Here is a 13,128-nt window from a genome sequence, read left to right as displayed (position 1 = left end):
ATAAGTCATCATTATTTTTATATTTTCTGTTTTTATATTATTTTAGTTAAAATGATTTTAATGATTTTGTTGTGCTTTTGTCTACAGGTAAAAGTGACATCAGCACAGGGTTAGTTAACCCAGGAGTAAAATTAACCTTATCAAAGGGCCAAAATAATTAAAATTAACCTTTATCCCAGGGTCAAAATAATGTTAACTTGGGGTTAAATGTGACTTCATCACAGGTTTAAACTAATGTTAACCCAGGGTTAAAAGTGACATTAGCACAGGGTTATTTAACCCAGGAGTAAAATTATTCTTATCAAAGGGTTAATAAACCCAGGGGTAAAATTGACTTAATCCCAGGGTCAAAATAATATTAACCCAGGGTTAAATGTGACCTAATCACATGGCTAAACTAATGTTAACCCAGGGTTAAAAGTGACATCAGCACAGGGTTAGTTATCCCAGGAGTAAAATTAACCTTATCAAAGGGCTAAAATAGTGTTAACCCAGGGTTAAAATTGACTTTATCCCAGGCTCAAAATAATGTTAACTCAGGGTTAAATGTGACCTAATCAAAGAGTTAAAATAATGTTAACCCAGGGTTAAATTTGACCTCATCAGAGGGTTAAACTAATGTTAACCCAGGGTTAAAAGTGACATCAGCACAGGGTTAAAGTTAACCCAGGAGTAAAATTAACCGTATCAAAGGGTTCAAATAATGTTAACCCAGGGTTAAAAATGACTTTATCACAGGGTCAAAATAATGTTAACCCAGAGTTAAATGTAGCCTCATCACAGGTTTAAACTAATGTTAACCCAGGGTTAAATTTGACCTCATTAGAGGGTTAAACTAATGTTAACCCAGGGTTAAATGTAGTGCTAACCTCTAAGTGTGAGTGAGAAATGTTGTTTAACCCAGGGTTAAAAGTGACATCATCATAGGGTTAAAATAATGTTGACAAAGGGTTACATGCAGTGCTAACCTCTGTCTAAATACAAGTGTGTGAAACTTAATTAAAAGTAATTAAAATAATCCTATCCCAGGGTTAACTGCAGTGCTATCTTCTAAGTTGGTCATCATAATTTTTGTGTGACAGTGAATTGCCAGCTATAACTTCATCATGGTGCAAGCGTTAACCTTGTGTTTCTTGATTATGTGAGCTGTGGCTCTGGAAAACTGAATTCTGGTTCATGTGAATGATGAAACCTGAGGACGAGCGGCTGTTTACATTTTCCATTTTACACAGTCGAACGGGTCAGACTTCACACAAAAGGGGTCTTAAATCGCTTCCCCTTCTCAATGGGGCTCAAATGTCATTGGATTTGACAGGACGTAAAGGAATATGTGTGGAGTCAGCAGTCGTCCTGACTCAAAACTTTACACAAAGACGGCCGGCCCGGTTCTGTGCTTGTGTGCTGCCTGCTGTCTCAGCAGTGAACCACTACTGTACTGCTGCCCGGTGAGGGGACGTGCTTAATTCATGAACAACAGACACACGACTGACAGTATAGTGATCTTTGGCTGTTTCGTTAATGAGCTTTCATCTGTGATTTATGACGAAGACTCTATTATTACTCATTCATTAATGTTTCATCTGACGCTTTAATTTATCAGCAGCCCTAATGGTTCAGCTGTGGTTTGAACCTTCAACCTTTCAGTCATCAGCTCAGATTTGACTTTCACATTGTGACTGGAACTAAATTAAAGTAGGCGGGTCTTGGTTGTGTCCACTGTGAATGGATTGGCCAGTGCAGGTGTCCAAAACACGAAAGGCTATTATTTTATTAAATCAGTCATCGCTGTTCATACTGATTTGATCTGAACAAACTTCCAAGCATATTTATTAAACTTGTCCTAAATTATAGGACACTTTTTTTGTGAAGGGACTAAAAAACTTCTGCAAGCTAATAATCAACAATAAAACAAATCATATTATTAATATTATAATATTTATATTATAATTGTGTTAATTAAATATTAAATATAATATAAATGTATTATTATAGTGTTTAATATTATATTTATGTATGATTTATTTATTTATTTATAGTTATAAAATGTTAAATATATTAAAGATTAATAATTGTATATTCAATGTATTTACAATTTATAAATATAAAAAAATATATAAACATAAAAATAGCATTTTATATTAATTAAATATTAATATTAATGTTAAAAATAGTCAGCACTATGTTGGCCACTGACTCTGGTGGTGCACAACTAATAATACTAAACAAAAATTAATTTTAATAATAACAAATAAAAACTAAATATTTATTAGTATAATTTTTATGCAATAAAAAATATATTTTTTTATTTGAGCATAAATATACCTAGTAATTTTTAACCCACATATATAATATTAAATATAATTATATTAATAATTACAATTTGTATGTATTATTTGTTTTGTATTACTTATTTGTTACAAAATGTTAAATATATTAAATATTAATAATTTTATATTTTTTTATAATTACAATTTATAAATATAAAATGTGTATAAAATATGCAATTAATATTAATATTAAAAATAATCAGGATTATGTTGGCCACTGACTCTCTGTTTTGGGAACATATACTGGTGGTGCACAACTAATAATAATAAAAATAAAATAATTTTAATAATAACAAATAAAAACAAAATAAACCACAATATTTTATTTTAGAATAATATAGTTTTTATGTAATAAAAAATTATTTGAGCATAAATAAACCTAGTAATTTTTAACCCAAACACATAATGTATTATAAAAATATTATGTATTATTTATGTATTATTAATTTGTAACAAAATGTTAAATATCTTAAATATAAAAATATAAAATTATTAATAATTACAATTTATACATATAACATTTATATAAAATTAAATTTATATACAATTTTATATAGATTAAAGATTAATATTAATATTAAAAATAATCAGCATTATGTTGGCCACTGACTCTTTATTTAGGGTAACTTATACTGGTGCTGCACAACTAATAATAATAATAATAATAATAAAAATAAAATAATTTTAATAACAAAAAATAAAAACAAAATAAACCACAATATTTTTATTTAATAATATTATAGTTTTTAATGCAATCATTTTTTTTTGTTATTTAAGTATAAATAAACCTAGTCATTTTTAACCCAAATATATAATATTAAATATAACTATATTAATTATTATAATATTTAGATATTATTTTTAATAATTTAATTTTATTATATAATCCTAAATATGATTAATTAATAATAATATTAAAAACAGGCTGTAGTTAATGAGCTCATGTTGGTGGTGCACTAGTGAGGGCACTAGAGGTGATGTGTGTGTGTTTTAAAGCGATCTGACATGTTTCTGGTGCTGCTTATACCTGGACTCTTGAAGCTCATGTTCTGTGGAGCAAAACAGAAGCAGATGGCCGTTGGACGGCGGTTTGAGCATCTGGATCCGGTGTATCGCGCCTCAAACAGCAGCTCAGAACAACGAGAAACTTTAATGAATCACAACGTTATAAGCATAAAAGTGTCCTGTGTCGTTACGAGCTCTCGTGAGACGTGCTTTCATCCGCCTTTAGACGTTAAAGTGCATGAGAGCGTTAAATGGGAATCAAGAGCTGCACCTTAGTACTGGTTGACCAGTTCACCAGTGTCATATGCGTTGTTTCTGCTCTCAGGAGGAATAAGCACGGCTGTGAGATGTGCCGCTGCGTCCGCTGTCCGCCCTTCACCTGCGACAAACACTGCAGCGACGGATACAGGAAGAGCAGGAAGGGCTGCAGCGTCTGCGAGTGTAAAGGTGAGTGACTGCGCAGACGCATCACAGCAGGATGTGGGACGGTTTGAGCAGAGGTCAGAGGTCATGAGGCCTCACTGTACGGAATGTTCCTACAAGCAATTTATAAATAATTATACATGGAAAAATGCAAGGAAATCCAAGTGTACTCTTGGAAAACACGTGTTATGAGTGTGGTTTCTGCCCAAACATTTCATGTGTGTTTATACATGCATGTCAGCTTTATTATAGTCATCTAAAACTAAAACTGTAAAAACACATTTTCATTACTTGAACAACTGAATATAAATAAGTGAAATAAGATGAAAAAAAAAAAATCAGCTATTTAAGTTGACTAAAATAACTAAAACTAACCTTTCCTTAAAAAAGAAATTAAATTTAAAATTGTTTAAAAATAAAAAGTAATAATAATAAAACAAAATAGAACAGAATTAAAACTTTAACTAAATGCAATATATATATATATATATAAAATTGACTAAACATTAAATTACTGAAACAACTGAATATAAATATAAACTGAAACAAATTAATATAAATAATTAAAATAATATGATATAAAAAACAACTGTAGTTTACCTGACTAAAATAACTAAAATTAATTTCATTTAAAATTAATGTAGTAATTAATTTAAAAACTAATAAAAAATGTCAAACGCAACAGAATTACTAAAACTTAAACTAAAATCAAAATAATATATATATACACTATAATAGTATATAAATGATACTAAAATAACAAATATATTATAATGAAAAGTAAAACTAAAAGCATAAAAACACATTTTTGTTACTTGAAATAAAGATATATTTTATGTCAGCTAGTTCATTTAGTTTTGCTTGATGTATTGCAATAATTAAGACTAATTATGTTTTATTTATTTAAGAATATTCGTAAAAATTGATAAAACAAAATTACTAAAACTAAAATCAAACTGAAACAACTGAATATAAATAACTGAAATAAAATAAAAAAACAGCTATCTGACTAAAATAACTAAAAGCAATTAAATGTAACATTATTTAAGAATAATGTTTAATATATATAATATATATATATATGTACAATATATATATTGTTACTTGAAAGAAATAAAAAAAATCAACTTTAACTGAAATAAAATAAATAAAAATATTTTATTTCAGCTAGTTCGTTTAGTTTTGCTTGATGTTCAACAATAATTAAGACTAATTACATTATATTTAATAAAAAATAATCTTACAAAAAGAGACAAAACCAACAGAATTACTAAAACTTTACCTAAAATCAAAATGAAGACAGAAAATATAAAAATAAAAAATATACATTAATAAAAGCTATAATAGTATATCAATGATACTAAAATAACAAATATATATTATATATTATAATGAAAAAATAAAATAAAACTAAAACCATAAAAATGCATTTTTGTTAAAATAATAAAATAAAAAATAAAAAAAATAAAAAAACCATATTTTAAAATGCATTTAGTTTTTTTGTTAAAATAATAAGAAAATATATTTAAAAAAGTAATCTAAAAAAAAAAATGAAAATAAAACCACAGAATTTTTTACCTAAAATAAAAATGAAAACAGACAAAAAAAAATTAATAAAAATTTTATATTCAATGATACTAAAATAACAAACATATATATTAATGTAAAGTAAAACAAAAACTATAAAATGCATTTTTATTGAAATAATAAAATAAAATAAATAAAATGAAAATAAAATATATTTTAACTGGAATAAAAAATATATTTTATGTCAGCTAGTTCATTTAGTTATTTAGTTAAAAATAGTACATTATATTTAGTTAAAAAATTACACAATTACTAGAACTACAATGAAAATCAAAATGAAGTATGAAAAACTTTAATAAAAATATTAATAAGAACTATTCATGTAACTTTCTGTCTTTTGTAATCCTGATTTGTTCCTTATTTTGGGTGTAGGATGAAATAGTGTGTTATAAATGAGTGTGCTGGTTCACATCATCACTCATCCGCTTTAATGGTTTCAGTGTGAGCAGATGAACGTGTTTATGACATCTAAACGCTGTGATTATGTGTAGTTTGAGCAGTGATTTGCAGTCATTTTCACCTGATGATCCGTGTTTACACGAGTTAAAGGACTCTCTCGCGGGTCACGAGCGGTTTGCGGGCAGCTTATTTTAACTCTGTCAACTCCATTTCATGCTTTCGTTGTGTTTGTCTGTAAACGTGGTGTGTTTGCGCAGTGTATTTTAGTCGTGTTCGTTCTGTGTTCGCTCACACGCACGTCGTAAAATCACAGCAGCTATTTTCAAACATCTGGATCAGTTTTTAGCTTGAATATTTAGAGATGAAGACTTCACTAAAACACTTTTAAAGAAGACAAACACACTCGGACGCAGGAAAACGCCTCCTTCGGTTTGTCTTGCAGTCGCGTGTGTTGCTTTAACTGGTTCATTCAGTTCAGTTTATCCTCGGCATAATTATAAACTCATTATTGGCAAAATATCCGACGTTTAGAGGATGTTATTTCAGCTGGAGACACAAATCAGGGATTATATTCATATTACACTAATCATATCATATTAGACTGATTCTATCATAATCACACATTTAAACAATATTTGTACATTGAGTTTTAGTTACACTTCCTTTGTTGATGTACATTTAAACAAAAAAACATTGTATTCAGGGTTATCATCGTTAACCAAAACTAAAACCATAAAAAATTCATTGCTTGAAATAAAAGAAATGTTAACTAAAATATAAAAAAGGCTAAATTTATCTTTTCGTTTACTTAAAGTACTAAAATTGCTGAAACTGACAATAAACAGAAATGAATAAAAAAACTATATAGACATATTTAAAAACTATTAAAAATGACAAAAACACACATTAACAAAAATAAAAACATAAACATATATATATATATATATATATGTATGTATGTATGTATATATGGGTGTGTGTGTGTGAGTGTGTATGTATATATATTTATTATTATTTTTATTTATTTATTCATTTATTTTACTAATTTAAAAAATGACAAAAACACACAAGAAAATTACTAAAATGTAACTTAAATTACTCAAATTAAAATGAAAAATATTAAAAGTGAACTGACTTTTGATACTTTTGTAAAACTAAACTCACAATATTAATAAAAACCATAATAATACAAACTATATAGATATATAAAAACTAATAAAAAAACAAAAACACACAACAAAATTCTTAAAATGTTAATAAAATTAATTAAAATATTAACAGAAATCAAAATAGGAAATATACATAAAAGGAACTCCAAATTTGAATTCAAAACATAATCATAAAAAGTATACAGATACATTTTTAAAAAATAAATAAATAAAAGAAAAAAATGACAAAAACACCTAAGTAATACAAATGAAAAAAAAAAAAAAAAACAGAAATAAAATATGAAATAAAATTAAAATGGAAAATATAAAAACGACCTCAAAATATTAATAAAAACAATAAAGATATGTTAAAAAAAAAACTAATAAAAATGACAAAAACAACAAAATTACTAAAACAATATCTTAAATAATAAAAAAGCTCAAAATATTAATAAAAACTAAAATAGTGTATGAGTGATACTAAGATAACACTGATTGTGTTCATTCTTTGTTTCACCATAATTAAGTCAAAAATCTGATCGGTTTCAATATTGAGAATTAGAATTACAAACATAAAAAACAAAGTCAAAACATGTAGAAACATTACAGTAACAAACCTAAATGAGCCTTAAAAAAATGTGCATGGTTTTATATATGCAAAATGTATAATTTTATTTTTTATTTAATTAATTAATTTATTTTTCATTGAAATTTGACCTGGACATATTTTCTGTGAAAAAGGTTTACTCATAATCAGCTGACCAGTTTTGTTCACTGTATTTTTTTTTTTTTTTACAATGTTTACTGTCATTTATAATCTGTTCGTTGGTCGTTGGTGTGATTGTTGTTTGTCTGTGTTGTTCAGATGCAGACAGACGTGTTTCCAGCACCAGCGTCTCCGTCACCGTTTCTTCCAGCTTCTGTCTGACGGCCGGCGGGCGGCGATTCGAGGAGGGCGACGGATGGCACGACGGCTGTCGGGACTGTTACTGCCACGCCGGTCGAGAGATGTGTGTGCTGATCACCTGCCCCGTACCCACCTGCACACATCCTGTGCTCCGACCGGACCAGTGCTGCCCCGCCTGTGAGGGTACGACACTGAAAAAACTCTCTGATATTCACTGAGGCTGCATTTATTTGATCTAAAATACAGTGAAAAATTGGAAATATTATTAGAATGTAAAACAGCTGTTTTCTATGTGAATATCTATTAAAATGTAATTTATTTCAATGATCAAAGCTGAATTTTCAGCATCATTACTTCAGTCTGTCACATGATCCTTCAGAAATCATTCTGATATGCTGATTTGCTTCTCAAGAAACAGTTCTGATTATTAGCAATGTTGAAAACAATATTTGTGTTGAAGCAGACGAGTCGGGCAGCGGTCAGCCGGAGGGTCCGGATCTGGTGGTGTGTCGTGCGCCGGGCGGTGAGCTGTACGTGGAGGGAGAGACGTGGCGTCTGGACGAGTGCACGCGCTGTACGTGTCGACAGGGACGCGTGTTGTGTGATTCTGAAGCGTGTCCTCCGGTTCTCTGTCACACGCCTGTCAGGAGCAAAGACGGCTGCTGCTACGTCTGTCCAGGTAACACACACACACACACACACACACAAAATTTCAGGTTTTACTATCCTTGTGGGGACATTTGGTCCCCACAGCGTAGCAAAAACAAGCACACACACACACACACACACACATGACTGAAATAAAGCCCTCAGCATTTATAACACCATATTCTCTGGAAAAACACAACTCTCGTAGAGTTTGCTAATAGTAAAGTTTGAATAATTAAAAAATAATAATAATTATTATAATTATAATAATAAATAATAATTAATAATAATAATAATTAAATTATATATTATTTACTAAAATAAATGAGAATAAAATAAAAATAAAACTCTTAATAAATAAAATAAAACACTTTTTATTTATAATATATATAAAATATATTTTATAAATATATTTTTAAAATATATTTATAAAATATATTTTCATTTTGCACTTTGATGCCATTAATTTTCATTATTTATTTAAATTGATTTACTTTAAAAAGTGTTTATTTTTTTTCATGATTAGTATATATGTATATGTATGTATATGTACACACATAATATTTATTTATATATATATTATGTATTTATATATATATAATTTTATATATTTAATTTTTTATTATTATATATATTTTATATATTATATTATATTATATACTACAAAATAAATAAATTATAAAGCATGTCAGATTAACAGATAATTTGAAAATTTACAAAACTAAATAAAAATGTATTAGTACATTTATTAAATCAGTAAAAATTTGTTAAATCATAGTTTTAAAATTGTAATAATTAAAAAAACAAAAACAAAGTATACTAAAAAGTGTTTTAATTTAATTTATTTTATTATTTGGATTTAGTTTTTTATTTATTTTAATTAATACTAAATAATAATTATTTTTATGTTACTTTTTTATGTTGTTAATAATGTTAATAACTTTTATTATTATTTTTTGATCATTTTTGAATTGTATATATTTTATTCTTATTCATATTGATATATGAATAATATATGATAATTTTAAATGTTTTATTTAAATGTTTTTAGTTATTTATTTTAATTAACCCTAACCCTATTTATTTTATTATTTTGGTTTAGTTTTTTATTTATTTTAATTAATGCTAAATAACGATTTTTTTTTTTTTTTATGTTGTTAATAATGTTCATAACTTTTTTTGATCATTTTTAATGTTATTTATTTTATTCTCATTCATGTTCTTATGATAATTTTTAGTGTTTTATTTTAATTATTTATTTTAATCAACGAGGTATACTAAAAAGTGTTTTATTTTTATTTATTTTTTTGTTTTAATACTAAATAATAATTATTTGTATTAATTTTGATTACATTTTTTGTTGTTAATAATGTTCATAACTTTTTTTTGGATCATTTTTTATTTGATTTATTGTAATTTTACATTCTTATAAGATTTTTATTTTTATTTTTTTCATTTGTTTTTCATTTTTAAATTATTTATTTTAATTAGCCCTAACCATTTTTTATAAAATATCTTTAAAAAAAATTTAAAAATAAAGTATACTAAAAAGTGTTTCATTTTAATTTAGTGTTTTTATTTATTTTAATTAATAATAAATAATAATTATTTTATTAATTAATATTACATTGTGTTTAATAATGTTCATGACTTTTTTATATGTATTTTTAAATGTTATTTATTTTAATTTTACATTCTTATGATCATTTTTTGTGTTTTATTTAAATCTTTTTATTATTTATTTTAATTAACCTTAACCTTAACCCTATTTTGTATAAAATTATCTGTTATTTAAATTTTTTTATAGAACTACAATAGAAAAAACGTGACTAGTTGCAGATGTGATTAAATAGTGAAGTGTAAACGTACCAAGAAAGGAGCACCGAAGTTGTTTCTTCACCTGTCGCTGGTTAAGTTTGGGTCCAGATGACGTTTGTTTTATGAACATGTGCTTCTTCAGACACACAAAGCTTCTCCTGAGGCGAGTTTCTATCAATAAACCCACTGGACCCTTTTACATGTGACCTGCAGGCCACGAAACACATGTGTGTCCCTCCAGCGGCTCATTTAACACGTCTCACCCCTCAAACACACGTTCGCCTGTGGGTGATGTACACTAATAGATCAAGCGTGTGAACGTTTGTGTGTTTTTGCTCACAGAGGACAAACTGGAGCCGCTGCGTCCGGTCAACGGCAGCCGACAGCAGTTCTGCGTCTCCGGCAGTGGAGAAATCCTGCAGGACGGGGACTCGTGGAAACCCAACGCCTGCAGCAGCTGCGTCTGCCGGAACGGGAGCGTCCGCTGTTTTTCGCAGCAGTGTCCGGCCGCCGACTGCAGGATCCCGGTGCTGCGCAAGGGCCAGTGCTGCCCGCAATGCATGCTGGGTATGTGTGTCTTATTAGAGCTGCTTTACAGCGATTGAACACTACGAACGCACAAACTCACCAACAGCAATATAAGATGCTACATTTAATAATCAGAATTTGAGTTTTTTTAAATTATTTAATTTGACATCTTTAAAATTAATTTTAGTATGTGCTCTAATTTGATTGCGTTTATTTATTTATTTATTTAATAATTTATTTATTTTTTTATTTTGTATAACAATAATACATTTTTAGTGTTTTTTCATTTTAAAGTAAAACTATTTAATTTTTACATTTATTTATTTTTATTACCTGTTATATTTTGTGTTATTTTTGTTTTAAAATTATTTATGTATTTTAATTTTAATTTTTATGATTTTAATTAGTAAGTGTTTTAATTCATTTAATTGTTTTTAAATTGTTTTAATTTTACATTTATTATTTTTTTATTTGAATAGTTTTATATTAATTTTTGTGTTTTTAAATGATTGTTTTTGTTTTTAAATGTATTTATTTTAATTTTAAGATTTTATGATCATTTATGATCATTTTAGTAAGTGTTGGCTTGAGTTCATCTTGCTGATCTAAGAACAATATTGATATTGTTTTTATTTTTATATTTATTATTTTAATAAATAAATTCATTATTGGCAAATATATCAGACAATAATTTTTAGTGATTTTTTTTTTTTTTTTTTTTTTTTTTTTTGCATTGTAAATTAAAATTATTTTAATTTTACATGTATTTAATTACCTGTTATATTTTGATGTTGTTTTTATTTTGATGTTTATTATTTTAATAAATTATAAATTCATTATTGCCAAAATATCAGACAAAAATTTGTAGTGTTTTTTTTTATTTATTTTTATTTTTAAATTAAAAATATTTTAATTTTCCATTAATTTTTATGACCTATTATATTTTAATATTGCTTTTATTTTTATACTTATTATTTTTATAAATTATACTTTATTAAAATAATAGTAATGTAATTTATAAATAATTTATAAATACTGCATTTTAATAATTTGTTTCATTTTTAATCAGTGTTTTGTTTTTTGTATGATTTATAATTGTTTTTTATTTAGAATGTATTTCTTTTATTTATTTATTTTAAATTGTATAATTTAATGGTTAATGTTAATTGTTTTATTAAACAATTATTTTATTAAAATGATATAGTTTATAGAAATTGTTTCTTTTAATTTTTTTATAATTCAACGTAGTGTTTTTTATAATATTTTTATTAATTTGTTATTAATTAATTAATTATTAATTTTTCAGTCAATCAATTATTTGTTTATTTTAAACTAATTAATAATAAATTAATATTTTATTTTAATTAATTTATCAAATGAATTAAAAAGGATAATCACAGTAATGTTTACAAAGTTTATTTTTGTTTTATTTTTAAATTACTTATTTCAATTTTACACTCATTTTTATTAGCTATTTCGATTTTTTTTAATTATTTATTTTATTTTTACAATTTTTTGTGAAATTGTATTTAATTTTTAATTTAATGTAATTTTGTAAAATTTTAGTAAGCTTATTTTTATTTAGTGATTACATTTTTTTATTGATTCATAAACGTGTCAGTCAGTCAAAACATTAAATAAATCTGCACTGAAGTGTTTCCGACCCAATGGTCCGTCAGTGAAAGGCAAACGCTGAGTTTGATCTGTGTTGTTTTGAGTCTCGATGGCAGTAAATCCAGGCAAACATTGGTGCCGTATCGATTCGCTCACGTGTGTTTCCTGAGCCGTGGCTTTCAATGTGAGGAAAGAACGAGCAAATCACTCCGTCAGCTTTTCCTTCACATGGAGAAAGCCAATGCCATTGTTCAGCCTCGTGTTTCACCTTTTGAAGCTTGTTTTTCTACATAAGAAGTGATCAGATTTTCCTTGTGCTGTTTGAGAGAGACTGATTTTGTTTTGGTTTTGTGTGTTCACAGAGATCACGAGCACGTCAGTGCCGCTAATGCTGTCGACGGCTGTCACCGAGAGCCGGATCACCGCCGCTCCACCCATTCTCAGCGCCACAGGTAATCACAGTCTCATCATCAGCTGTGTGTCCACGTCCACGGCTTACAATCGTATCACTGATCTGAGAACAATACGAGATGCAGCGGCCAATGAAAACAGCAGCGCAAGAGAAATCTGAGCTCATTTCATTTCAACTGATTAGATGAGGGAATACAAAAAAATATTTATTTAAATTATTTTTAGTAATTTTTATTTTAATTTAACTGTACATTTTCTAATTTAAGTGTTTTATTTTTTAATATTATTTAAATGTAATTTTTTATAATAATTT

General features: G+C 26.8%; 1 protein-coding gene across 3 annotated transcripts in view; it reads left to right on the top strand.

Annotated features, from left to right (window-relative positions):
• Positions 1-13,128, top strand: part of LOC127179958 (cysteine-rich motor neuron 1 protein) — a 66,296-nt gene that overhangs the window by 47,511 nt on the left and 5,657 nt on the right. For 2 of the 3 annotated variants that reach the window (XM_051133807.1, XM_051133805.1), the window contains 5 exons: positions 3,658-3,779; positions 7,755-7,979; positions 8,257-8,475; positions 10,605-10,829; positions 12,767-12,856. In XM_051133807.1, the coding sequence (XP_050989764.1) occupies positions 3,658-3,779; positions 7,755-7,979; positions 8,257-8,475; positions 10,605-10,829; positions 12,767-12,856 (881 nt within the window). The remainder of the gene's footprint in view (positions 1-3,657; positions 3,780-7,754; positions 7,980-8,256; positions 8,476-10,604; positions 10,830-12,766; positions 12,857-13,128) is intronic. The other variant, XM_051133806.1, reaches the window with a different exon arrangement.

The sequence above is a fragment of the Labeo rohita genome, chromosome 17 (genome assembly GCF_022985175.1).
Source record: "Labeo rohita strain BAU-BD-2019 chromosome 17, IGBB_LRoh.1.0, whole genome shotgun sequence".
Taxonomy (NCBI): domain Eukaryota; kingdom Metazoa; phylum Chordata; class Actinopteri; order Cypriniformes; family Cyprinidae; genus Labeo; species Labeo rohita.
The sequence above is the reverse complement of the archived record's forward strand: the minus strand, read 5'-3'. Positions and strand labels throughout refer to the sequence as shown.